The following is an 11,538-nucleotide window of genomic DNA, read 5'->3' as shown; positions in this document are numbered from 1 at the left end:
GATATTAATTAATTATAAATTATAAATAAATTATAAATTACACATGGGATCTATATATTAAAATTAATACAGCTAGGACCCGTTTTTGTCAGCCTTTGGGCTATTTTAGGTTGACAATATCAGGACATTTTTATAGATTATCTAAAGTTTTGAAATATACTTCAGGAATCAGGAACTAATAGCGTCTGGCTCAAATGGCACGTTCCCCATGTTGATCGAAGACTTGTCCCTTGCCATGAATCGTCTTTTCATCATTTTCCTGATGGAAAGGATTGGGGAAGTGGTGAGGTTAGGGGTAGGGAAAATAACTACACAGAACAATTAAAACAGATAATTCGGCACTCCCGGAAGGATGCTGAACGATCTGCAGGTACTATAATAGCAGGAATAAAACTTCCAACCCCCGGAGGAATTTATAAATTTTATTGAAATCCCCCGAGGGGATATTGAGATAACAGAACGACAACACCCCCGAAAAGATATTGTCATTCAAATACAGCTAAGCCACACTGGGTTAGGAACAATAGCATATCCTTCAGTTTCGGTTCTCTCTGCATAGGTTCATCTATGTATGGAGAACCAAAAGTCCGGATACGTAATTGCATTATTACAGGGAAGTTGCATATCAAATGATATGATGTTCCGTAATCGGATTCACAAAGATTACATGAATAATACTCAGCACGCTGAATAGTAGCCATGTGACAATTGAGTTTGCAATGTCTAGTCAATGCCCTAACTAGAATACTGCACTTGTGCTTGGAAAAATGCAACCAATTAGTTGACGTTTTCGGACTCACATCCGACAGAAAAACATACTTGATCGTTAACGGAGCCTGTGGTGTACCTGGGCACCCCCCACAGTAAGCGTCTTTTACCACGTTAATGCGGAGCTCTGGCGTGGCGGACCTATTTTCTCGCGCAACTCGTGGGACTTAGTATGAGCGTTGAAATTAAAAATAACAAAAGTGATAGTAAAGTAGCGGAGGAAATGACTAGGGTGAACTCCTTTGCCAAAGGGGGTCTGGCGAGGTCTCCCCCGAGAGGGGGAGACTGTGGCTGTAACAAACAGCACCGAGTGTTTAGCAGGTGTGGTAAGTGATGACACTACCAACACGCTGGGGGGACCACTACCCGCGATGCGGGCGGTAATCAAGCAACTCTGTAGTATTATCGAGTTTGCTAGCGGTAAGCAAAATATCAGCAAGGAACTTAAAAAGAACCTGTTGTTGCTCCGCCAGGCGGTTCGAGTCGCAAGACAAGAACAAGAAGCTTACATGAAGAGGGTGGCGGGAAGAGAGAAGGCCGATAAAGGTATCCAAACCGAGGCCTTCTCCTTCAACGGAGGAAAGACTATGGCACAAGAGGCGATAGACTTCGCTCTATCGGCCACAAAGTGTCTGATGAAGGGCAAGACTGCGAAGCGGCCCAGGCAGTCACCTGGTGAAGGTGCGCGGGGCAGCGCCAAAAGACGTGCGACCGTTAAGGCCAAGCGTCGTTTGGAAGAACCCAAGAAGGTGACTTCTCAGCCGAAAAAGGCGAAAGTCGTCGACCGGGTGCAAGTTGCTATTCAGCCGGTGCCACCGACACAAAACGGCGAATGGCAGCTGGCCAGCAAGCGGAAGTCGAACGCACCTCGACCCGCGAAGAAAGTCAAAGAAAGGTGAGACCTTGTTGGTGAAAACCTATGCTATGTTAATGCCCTAAAATCGATGCGGGCGGCAGACAGCCTCTCGAAATTAGGACAGGAGGTACAAAGCGTTAGACGCACCAAGACCGGTGAAATCATCTTGGTGCTGAAACGTGGCGCACAATCCAGCGGTATGTCATACAGGAGGTTGGCCCAAGAGGTCTTGGGAGACGGAGCCCAAATGACGGCGTTGGGGGCGGAAGTGACCCTCCAGTGTAAGCAACTGGATGAGGTTACAAACGCGGAAGACGTCGCCGCGGCTGTACGGGAACAGTGCGGCGTAGAGATCGAGAAGACCTCTATACGTCTAAGGGAGCGGATGTTTGGCACGCAGGTAGCCTATTTTAAGCTACCGGTGGCGGAAGCCAAAAAGGTGACGGAAAAGGGAAAGTTGAAGATCGGCTGGTCAGTATGCCCAGTAAGCATACTCCAGCCGCCTTCAGTGGACCGATGTTATCGGTGTCTGGAGCCAGGTCACAAGTCGTACGACTGTAAGGGCCCAGACAGGAGTAGATTGTGTCGTCGCTGTGGCGAGGAGGGACACAAGGCGCAGAAACGCGTTAAGGCACCAAAATGCCATATCTGCGCCAGTAAAAAGCAACGCCGCAACCACGTCATGGGCGTACCTGCGTGTCCCTTCGGGGAGGCCAATAAGAAGCAGTGAACGTCACATAGCTAAATATTAACCACTGCGCATCTGCTCAGCATCTGTCAAGTAATCAGTTTGGGTTTCGTAAGGGCAAGTCCACGGTGGACGCTATCAACTCAGCGACAAGCTGATCTTTGGCAGCCATGTCGACTATGCGTGCAAGAAGGCTTCGACGGCTGTTGTGGCATTATCGAGGATGATGTCCAACAGCTCCAAGGTGTGCGCCAGTAGACGCAAGCTACTGGCAGGTGTCGCCGTATCTATCCTTAGGTAGCGCCTGAAATACCGGTTCAAAACAGTTAAATTTGTTGCGATAACATTCTCGCAAGGCGATTGCTATATTTCCTTTCTGGTCAAAAAGTGTATTCAGTGTTTGCAAACGACGTTTACTTACAAACAGTCACGTGGAAGCCAGTATGCATCTTTAGCTGGAGCAGATTCTGAATCAGCTTGGCACGGCTATGCTGTTGGCGCAGCTCTACAAGCAGCAGGAGCAAAGTTCCCTAGCAAGACCAGTTCTGTGACAGGCGATCAAACTGTCCCAGCCCAAAGATTACTGGCACTGCAAACTGCTCTTCTAGCTGGCGGTGGGTAGATTTGTAACTGCAGGTTTCAAATTCAATTTGATTTAATCCTTTCAGCTTCACTCCCTCGATTGATGCGCTGGGTCGTATTAGGATTAGACAAATGGCAGGAAGTGCCATATGAGGGACCTATGTGCAATCTGCTTTGGTCTGTTCCCGATGACCGAATCGGCTGTAGTGCGTCACTATGTGATACCTTCGACCATAGGTTATTCAAAATGGTTCATACGCTCAAACGATCGTACAGGGCAATTAAATGGATGCTACTACGACAGCAGGACCTGACTGAGACTCGCGAGGAGTTTTAACATGCGACGACAAGCGATATACGCTCTATCGCCAAACCCAGTGTTATCACTGAATTCCTTAGACTGATACAAACGTTGTATATTGCTTGACCAGCTTTAGCTGTAAATATTTTATTGTTTTAGTATAGCTCATTTCAATTCACGATCAACTTACAAAATTTCAGTACCCAATATCACCGATCGTATTCACTTTCGCTAATCGTAAGTTTAGGTTAAGTTTCCTGGAGTTCACTATAATTTTAAGATTAGACATAGTAATTTATCGTAAGAATTAAGAATAATTATAGTACCTAGGTTAGTATTAACCAATTCAAATCAAATAATTTGTTTACAGAATGAAGCTTTAGTTTTATAAGAATTAATTATTCCACGTTCTAAACCACGGTAATTTTCCTTCTTTCCTATGTGTTAATTTTATCTCTCCTCCTTTTATTCTGACAGTGGTTTATTGGCGCCGTCATAGACGATAGATATATAGTTGTGATTAGACCTGGGGGTACTCGCTGTCACATCCCCCCTCCCGTGAACCACTGTAGTTGCCTATGTCAGGTTCACCAGGTTCCAAGACGTCGAGTAACGCCAGTTTTACTGCAGGTCGTCTTACGGTTCCGTTCATTGTTTTTATCCATGGTTGACGCACGTGGCCGTCCGAACCCTGAACGACTTTCTCCACTTTTCCTCGCAACCACTGATTCCGCACTGTTCCGTCCACCACCAATACTAAATCTCCTTCAGCTATCTCCTTGATTTCATCGAACCACTTGGATCGCCTTGAAATCACCGGAATATACTCTTTTATCCATCTTCTCCAAAATTCATCGGCGAGATGTTGTGCAAGTTTCCAGCTACTTCTTAAGGTTGTTCGTCCATTTATAGGCAGCACCGGCTGCTGTTTCACCCCATTGGAACTGCCTAGCAGAAAGTGATTGGGCGTTAACGATTCCTGATCCGCTGACTCAAGTGGAATGTACGTCAGTGGTCTCGAATTAATCATTGCCTCTGCCTCCAGTACAACGGTTTCCAAGGTTTCTTCATCCGGTTTGCGAGATGATTCCAGAAAAGCCTTGATTGCTACTTTCACTGATCGAACCATCCGTTCCCAAACCCCACCCATATGAGGCGCAGCGGGAGGATTGAAGTTCCAACGCGTATTTGCATTTGTGAAAATCGATGCCATAGTAGTGTTGCGTTCTTTCATTTCCTTGCGTAGTTGTTTGTTTGCTCCTTGGAAGTTTGTTCCGTTATCGCTAAAGATTTCTGCCGGGGCTCCTCTTCGCGATACGAAACGTCTAACAGCCATAACACAAGACTCCGTAGACAAGCTATGTATGACTTCCATATGAACAGCCCGAATCGTTAGACATGTGAAGAGTCCAATCCAACGCTTGACATTGCTGCGGCCCAATTTCACTAGGACTGGACCGAAGTAGTCTGAGCCGACAAATGTAAAGGGACGAATGAATGGAGTTAGACGAACCTTCGGCAGTGGGGCCATGGGCGGAACGGTTGGTCTGGCCTTAAAGACTTTGCACCATACACACGATCGAATCACCTCCGCAATCAGTGATCTCAGTTTCGGTATTTCAAAACGCTGTCTCATCTCGTTCACTATTGTTTCGCGGTTGGCATGGTTAAAGCGACGATGAAACCAATCTGCGAGGAGGAAGGTTATACGGTTTTGACGAGGAAGTATTGTAGGGTATTTTGCCTCATAAGGTATCCAACTAACAGAGCTAATGCGGCCACGCTTTCGAATAACTCCTTGTTCGTCCATAAATGGCCAAGATTTGTAGATCGAACTTGATTTAGTAACACTGGCATGACGATCCTGCGGTACTCCGCGTGTTTTGTTGAGTATATCTACTTCGTTGATGAAAACAACGGCTTGCGCCTGTAACCTCAGGCATCGTTCTGCCTTTGCAAATTCTTGTTGTGTAAACCCGCCACTTTCTCGTGGCTCCGTTCGCGTGTTGGAAATAAACCGATTTACAAATGCTTGTGTTCGAAGAAGCCGTTCCCATTTGCTGAACCTATTGCTGTCGATGAGATTAGCGCCAGGTGAATGATGCAAAAGACACACATGCGAGTCTTCAACTGTGGAAACTGGAAGATCAGGAACTGAGGGCCACAATGCATCAGATTGTAGTAAAATATCAGGACCACGAAACCAGCGGCTTTCTACGTCGATTTTGGGACCAGTTCCCCATTTGGTCGCATCGTCCGCCACGTTCAATTTACTCGGAAGCCATCGCCACTCTGTTGTATTAGTAGTAGACAGAATTTCACTTACTCTAAAGCCCACGTACGGAGGGTATTTGCGTTGGTTCGAATATATCCACGAGAGAACTGTTTTCGAATCCGTCCATAAGAAACGCTGTGTAATGGGAAGGGAATGCATAGAACATATGTTGCTCAGCAGCCTAGTTCCCAGGACAGCTGCCTGCAGTTCGAGTCTTGGAATTGTTTGCATTTTAAGTGGAGCAACCTTTGATTTAGCCGCTACTAATGATGCTAATGGTCCATTTGTACTTATTACCCGAAAGTAGGCGACACTAGCGTATGCCGATTCACTGGCATCCACAAAGATATGGATTTGCAGGGAAGAATACGTTTCCTGGTTTGCTTCAGGGAAATAGCATCTAGGAATTCGAAGGTTGTTCAACTTTGGGAATAGATTAACCCAATCTCCATCTACCAAAGTGCTTTTCGCTGATGTGGTCATCCCAACTGATGCCAGAAGCCCAAATATCCTGCATCAGTATTTTTCCGTGCACTAAAAAAAAATGCAGCCAATCCCAGTGGATCAAAAAAACTCATGATTACTCGAAGAACTTCTCGTTTAGTCGGTGTATACGTGTCCTCGAGAACGTTTCCCCAGCAGCTGTTCATTTCAAAGATAAATGTGAAGTCGTCACTACTAAGAATCCACTTCATCCCTAGCACCGTTTGCGTGATGTCAGTTTTCTCCACCGTCAATTGACGGTACGTTTGTGCAGAGTTCGATCCTATTCGTTCCATTATCTCCTTCGAATTGGACATGAAGTTTCGGATTTCAAAACCCCCTTTGGCATGAATCATCTTCACGGTGCTTCCCACCTGTACAGCTTCTTCAATTGTGCCGAAACTGTCTAGATAGTCGTCCACGTAGTGGTAGCGAATTATGGCTTCTGTCTCTCGTGGGTACTGCTGGGAAAACGCTACAGCATTCAAATTTTTAATATATTGGGCGGAGCATGGCGAACATGTTGACCCAAATATTGCAACGTCCATTACGAATACCTGTGGTTCAAATTCAATCGTATCGCGCCACAGGAATCTTTGAAACTGGCGATCTGCTTCACGAATTCGAATACGGTGAAACATTTCTTTGATGTCAGCTGCCAAAGCATAACGGTACAAACGAAATTGACTCAGTACTACTGGCAGTGAAGCTATCATATCCGGTCCCTTTAACAAAGCCGAGTTTAACGACACTCCTTCTACTTTCGCTGCAGCGTCCCAAATCAGACGAACCTTGTTGGGTTTCTTCGGGTTTACCACCACTCCTAGTGGTAGATACCAGGTGTTTTCAGATCTGGTGGTGGACAACTCACGACACGAAGTTTTATGTGCATATCCTTTATCTTGGTACTCGATGATTTGTTGACGAACGCAGTCGTACAGTTGAGGGTCCTTACCAAGTTTTTTCTCCAAAGATTGAAGACGCCGATAAGCCATTCCGTAGCTATGGGGAAAACGTATATCATTTTCCTTCCACAGCAGCCCAGTCTCGAAGCCTGATGGGATCCTTTTAGTTAAGCTTTTCAACAAAATCCTTGCTCGTTTATCATCATCCGACTCGATAATAAGCGATGGACAAGTAACTACGGCATTGTCCACCGTCAAAAATTCACGAACTAGCTCATTGAGCTCTTTATCAGGTTGGGTTTTCTCCGCAACGTGAACTCCACTGACGACTCGTCCAGTTACGATTTGAGAGCAACCATATATACTCCAACCCAAGCGACATTTTGTAGCTATCGGATCATGCCATCCTCCTTCTCTAACTTTCAGTGGGACAGTGAGCTTCAGGTTGTCGAGACCGATCAAAAGCTTTGGTTCCACTTTGTCGTAATCGTTTAACGGAAGTCCTCGAAGATGCGGAAATTTTGCCGCTAACTCATGATAGCACATTGTTTGCGACGGGAGAAGCAACCTTCCTACTGTTCGAGCATCTGATAACTTGAAACGCTTTGATGTATTGCTCCCAGTAATATCAACTGTAACACGACGGGAATCTGACTCGTACCGCTTAACATTACCAGTCCATTGCAGATTTAGTGGCTCAAGTATACCATCAATTTCAAGGTGTTTTGCAACTTCTTCTTCCAATAACGTTAGCTGAGATCCTTCATCGATGAACGCAAAAATGGTAATTGGATGAGTTTTACCGAAAAGTGTCACTGGGAGAATTCTAAATATTGGACCACCATCACGGTCAAGCTGGTCGCGATGACTCGTGGATACAGCAGTATGCACCGCCGCTGGGTGTAATAGGGTATGATGGCGCAGTCTACAGCCTTCAATTCCACAGCCTTTCCATGTCTTGCAGGGCCATCTACCGTGGTAATTAAGGCACGTTCTGCATAACATGCTCTGATGCACAACCTTCAATCTCTCGTCCAGCGTTAATGATTTAAATCTAAAACAATCAGCGACCCTATGTCCGTCGGATTTGCAAACAATACAAGTTTTCTTCGGTGATCGTTCTGACGTATTATTTTGATCATTTTCCGTACAGTAAACGGATTTCACAGCATCGGTATGAGTTTGGACAAAGGCTTGCTTTTTTGGTCGTGTATTGTTTCCTTCTCCTGTTGGAAGGTCATCGGCTACCTCATATGCAAGTTCCACTAAAGCAGTCATGAAGGCACCAAAAGTATTCAAATTAGCCTCCGATGTTGATCCTTTGAATGCAGACCATTTTAACCGGTAATCAACGGGTAGCTTCGCTACAAGATCGTGCAGGAGTGCAGGGTTGGATAAGTGTACATGTTGCTTAGCATTTTTTAAATGTTCTACCAAGTTGTCCACCGCATTTCCGAACTCGATAACACTTTCCAAATCGTTTATTTCAAGTGACGGCGATAAACGTATCTTCTCTATCATCGTACGAATCAGTATTTCTGGACGACCATATCTCATCTGTAGGGTTTTAATCACGTGTGGTACACCGGCGGGAGATAGAAGCCGACTACGAACGGTCTCCAAAGCTTGCCCTTTAAGGCTTCGTTGCAACCGTATAAGATTTTCATCCTGGGAGAATCCGCACGTTACAGTAGAGCGCTCAAAATTACTAATCCAAATCGACCACTCTTCAGGGTCACCGGAAAATGTAGGAAGATCCTTTCCCATCACCTGGCGCGCGGCGATCTGACGGCTTGATGGACCTTCCTCGCGTTCATTTGTCGTTTGCATCACGATCTTGTTCGGAAAGGGCAGCGGAGTGAAGTCATTGAAAACGTTTGATTGCATCTTCCCATCGATTCTATCGAGTGGTACGCACTCAGAGACGTCTGGCGAATTCGGAGCTGCACGATCCTCCAATGTAGGGCAGAGAAGGTTCCCGGTGAGTAAAGGTGATCCGGGATGTTGTTCAACCAGATTCGGGGAACCATTGCGGTGTACCGTTTTAGATTTCTGTCCTGCTTCAGGATTCTTCTGTACCGTGCGCCGCAACCATGCTTCTACTTTTTCATCTGAGTTTGGTTCGCTAGGTCCGATGCTACCTTTACTGCTCCCGTATTGGGACAACTGGCGAACAATTTTTGCTTTATCCTCTATTGACTGCTTCCGTACTTCCATCTGTTTTTTTCGAAATTCTCGCTCCTCGGCCAACTTTTGTTCCTGAAACGCTCTTTCTTCAGCCAACCTTTTCACCTCAATAGCTAATTCCTGGTCCTTCATCAATTTCTCTTGAGCTCGTTCAAGGTCCCTCATTTCCTTTTCCGCTGACAATTCAAGTTCTTGAAGTTTTTGCTGTTCTTCTATGATTCCCAGTTCGAGCTCTAGGCGGGCACGCACACTAGAACTGACGCTGGCTCGCTCGTCCACTACAATATTTTTAATTTTCCTAGAGCTAGTTTTGCTTCCTGCTATAGATTTGCCAGATGTCTTCTCCGAGCCGGCTGGCACCTTTAAAAGCTTCAATTGTTCGACCTTTTTCTTCGTTCTGGTCGGTCTTCCCGACTGTTCGGAATCGTCAAGGGGTCCACAGGATTCGCAAAGCCAATGGCGAGTTTTAATACTTGCATCCACCTTGGCACAGCTGTAGTGAAACCACAACTGGCATGTATCGCATGCCACCATATCTTCCACATGGTCAGGGCAATTGCAAATAACACAGTCGTATTGTACCTGTGGATCGGTCCCTTTGTTCTGCTCCATGTTAGCGAAAAAACACTTCTGATGAAATTTTCTAAAGAATGTTATCACTGAGTTCCTTAGACTGATACAAACGTTGTATATTGCTTGACCAGCTTTAGCTGTAAATATTTTATTGTTTTAGTATAGCTCATTTCAATTCACGATCAACTTACAAAATTTCAGTACCCAATATCACCGATCGTATTCACTTTCGCTAATCGTAAGTTTAGGTTAAGTTTCCTGGAGTTCACTATAATTTTAAGATTAGACATAGTAATTTATCGTAAGAATTAAGAATAATTATAGTACCTAGGATTAGTATTAACCAATTCAAATCAAATAATTTGTTTACAGAATGAAGCTTTAGTTTTATAAGAATTAATTATTCCACGTTCTAAACCACGGTAATTTTCCTTCTTTCCTATGTGTTAATTTTATCTCTCCTCCTTTTATTCTGACAGTGGTTTATTGGCGCCGTCATAGACGATAGATATATAGTTGTGATTAGACCTGGGGGTACTCGCTGTCACACCCAGCGACCAATTTTATTACATGGCCGATTATGCAAACGAAAAGACCGAGCACAGTAGCTATTAACTGGATAGGCGAGGTAACAAAACTACATCAAGGTATTATTTCGTGGGGGTTGGGTTCGTGCTTTCTTCGCACCACTTTCTTTTGCCCGTGAGATTTCCACATCTATCTCGGAGCTTCACTTGATCCATGAAATGGCTTGATCTTTGAGTCGTTTAGCTCTCGACTCTTCTTTTGCTTTTCGTCTCCATCTATTACATCGCAATTTAGTTCTTGTCTTAGTGAGCCGTTTAGCTGCTGATTTTCTGAGCTATTTAGCTCCTGTTTCCGTGAGTCATTCAGCTACCAACCATATCACAATCTACTCGTATAATCCCAGACGGTGGACTCATCCTACTCCGACTGTTAGTTCCCTAACGGAGTAATTTCTCTCCACACAGAGCTCTCGTAGTTTCCAGTTTACTGGCGCCCCAACGACCCGTCGATGACTGTGAAGTGATCTACTCGAACTAGTCTCCAGCGGTATATCTAGCCTACCCATGAGCTACCCGGTAGGGATGTCGGTCCGGCGATTCCGGTGGAGGCTCAACTGATCTCCGGCGGAGAGTTCCCTGGCGCCCAATTTTTTCTCGAACCCGATTCTTTGTATGTGTGGTCTTTTTCTCATAGGGTTGTTTGCTTCATATATTTTTGAGGCAGGGTTCCGTAATGGGTAACACTTCACATCACGGTTTGAATTGGTGTATTCTCAATGGTCGGTAGTGCGGCTTGGTGCTGGCCCTATAGCGTTCGACTGGCGTGGTCGTCCGAGTGCCTTCGTGGCTGGTAGTTGTGTGTTCTTGCTTGTAAAAGATTAGATCGATTCACTTGGGTGAGGTACATGTGAGTTATATTAGTTGCCGAATCTCGATCAGTACAATCTTTTAAATAGAGGATCGTTTCCTCGGGTCGGTGTCGCTTCCTCGAATTGGGTGCCCCAGTTATTAAGATGAGTCTAGTGGGTGGTGTTCGTTTGGGGGACTCGTCCTTTTTGGATCTGAAGGGTGGTGTTTCTCACTTCATTTGTGGGCACAAATTCTTTACAACTCCGTAATTATTTCACAATTTTAGCAGCTCATGTGATGGAATTTTTAGGAGGAAGGAGTTTGTCGTTTGCAGGATGAATATTTTTAGAAATTTTTTATTTACAATCTAATATCTGCGTCTACCGACTGGAATGGGAATTATTAGGGTTAAGATCGGAGGCAGATTTAGTACGAGGTTAGTTTGCTTTGGTGATGATGTCTGAGACACGATATCGCTTTGAAAAGCTTGTACCTGCTTGTGGGGGGCTCAATATTCTGCATGGAGGAAATTCCAACTAGCATT

General features: G+C 45.1%; 1 protein-coding gene across 1 annotated transcript; it reads right to left on the bottom strand.

Moving 5' to 3' along the window:
* Positions 1-3,715: 3,715 nt before the first annotated feature.
* On the bottom strand, positions 3,716-9,657 carry LOC131687819 (uncharacterized). The gene is made up of 2 exons (XM_058971907.1): positions 6,086-9,657; positions 3,716-5,870 (listed from the first exon to the last, which is right to left on the bottom strand). The coding sequence occupies exons 1-2, from the start codon at positions 9,655-9,657 to the stop codon at positions 3,716-3,718; spliced, it is 5,727 nt and encodes a 1,908-aa protein (XP_058827890.1).
* Between the last annotated feature and the right edge of the window lie 1,881 nt (positions 9,658-11,538).

The sequence above is a fragment of the Topomyia yanbarensis genome, chromosome 3, assembly GCF_030247195.1.
Source record: "Topomyia yanbarensis strain Yona2022 chromosome 3, ASM3024719v1, whole genome shotgun sequence".
Lineage (NCBI taxonomy): Eukaryota > Metazoa > Arthropoda > Insecta > Diptera > Culicidae > Topomyia > Topomyia yanbarensis.
Note: the sequence above shows the minus strand (reverse complement) of the source record. Positions and strands in the feature narration are given on the sequence as shown.

What these genes read in the sequence shown, in the direction of transcription:
- LOC131687819 (XM_058971907.1), bottom strand. Translation starts at nt 9,657, where the DNA reads ATGGAGCAGAACAAAGGGACCGATCCACAGGTACAATACGACTGTGTT. An exon ending in GGAAACGTTCTCGAGGACAC is followed by an intron (nt 5,871 to 6,085) that starts GTATACACCGAC and finishes TCGAATTCCTAG; the next exon opens with ATGCTATTTCCCTGAAGCAA.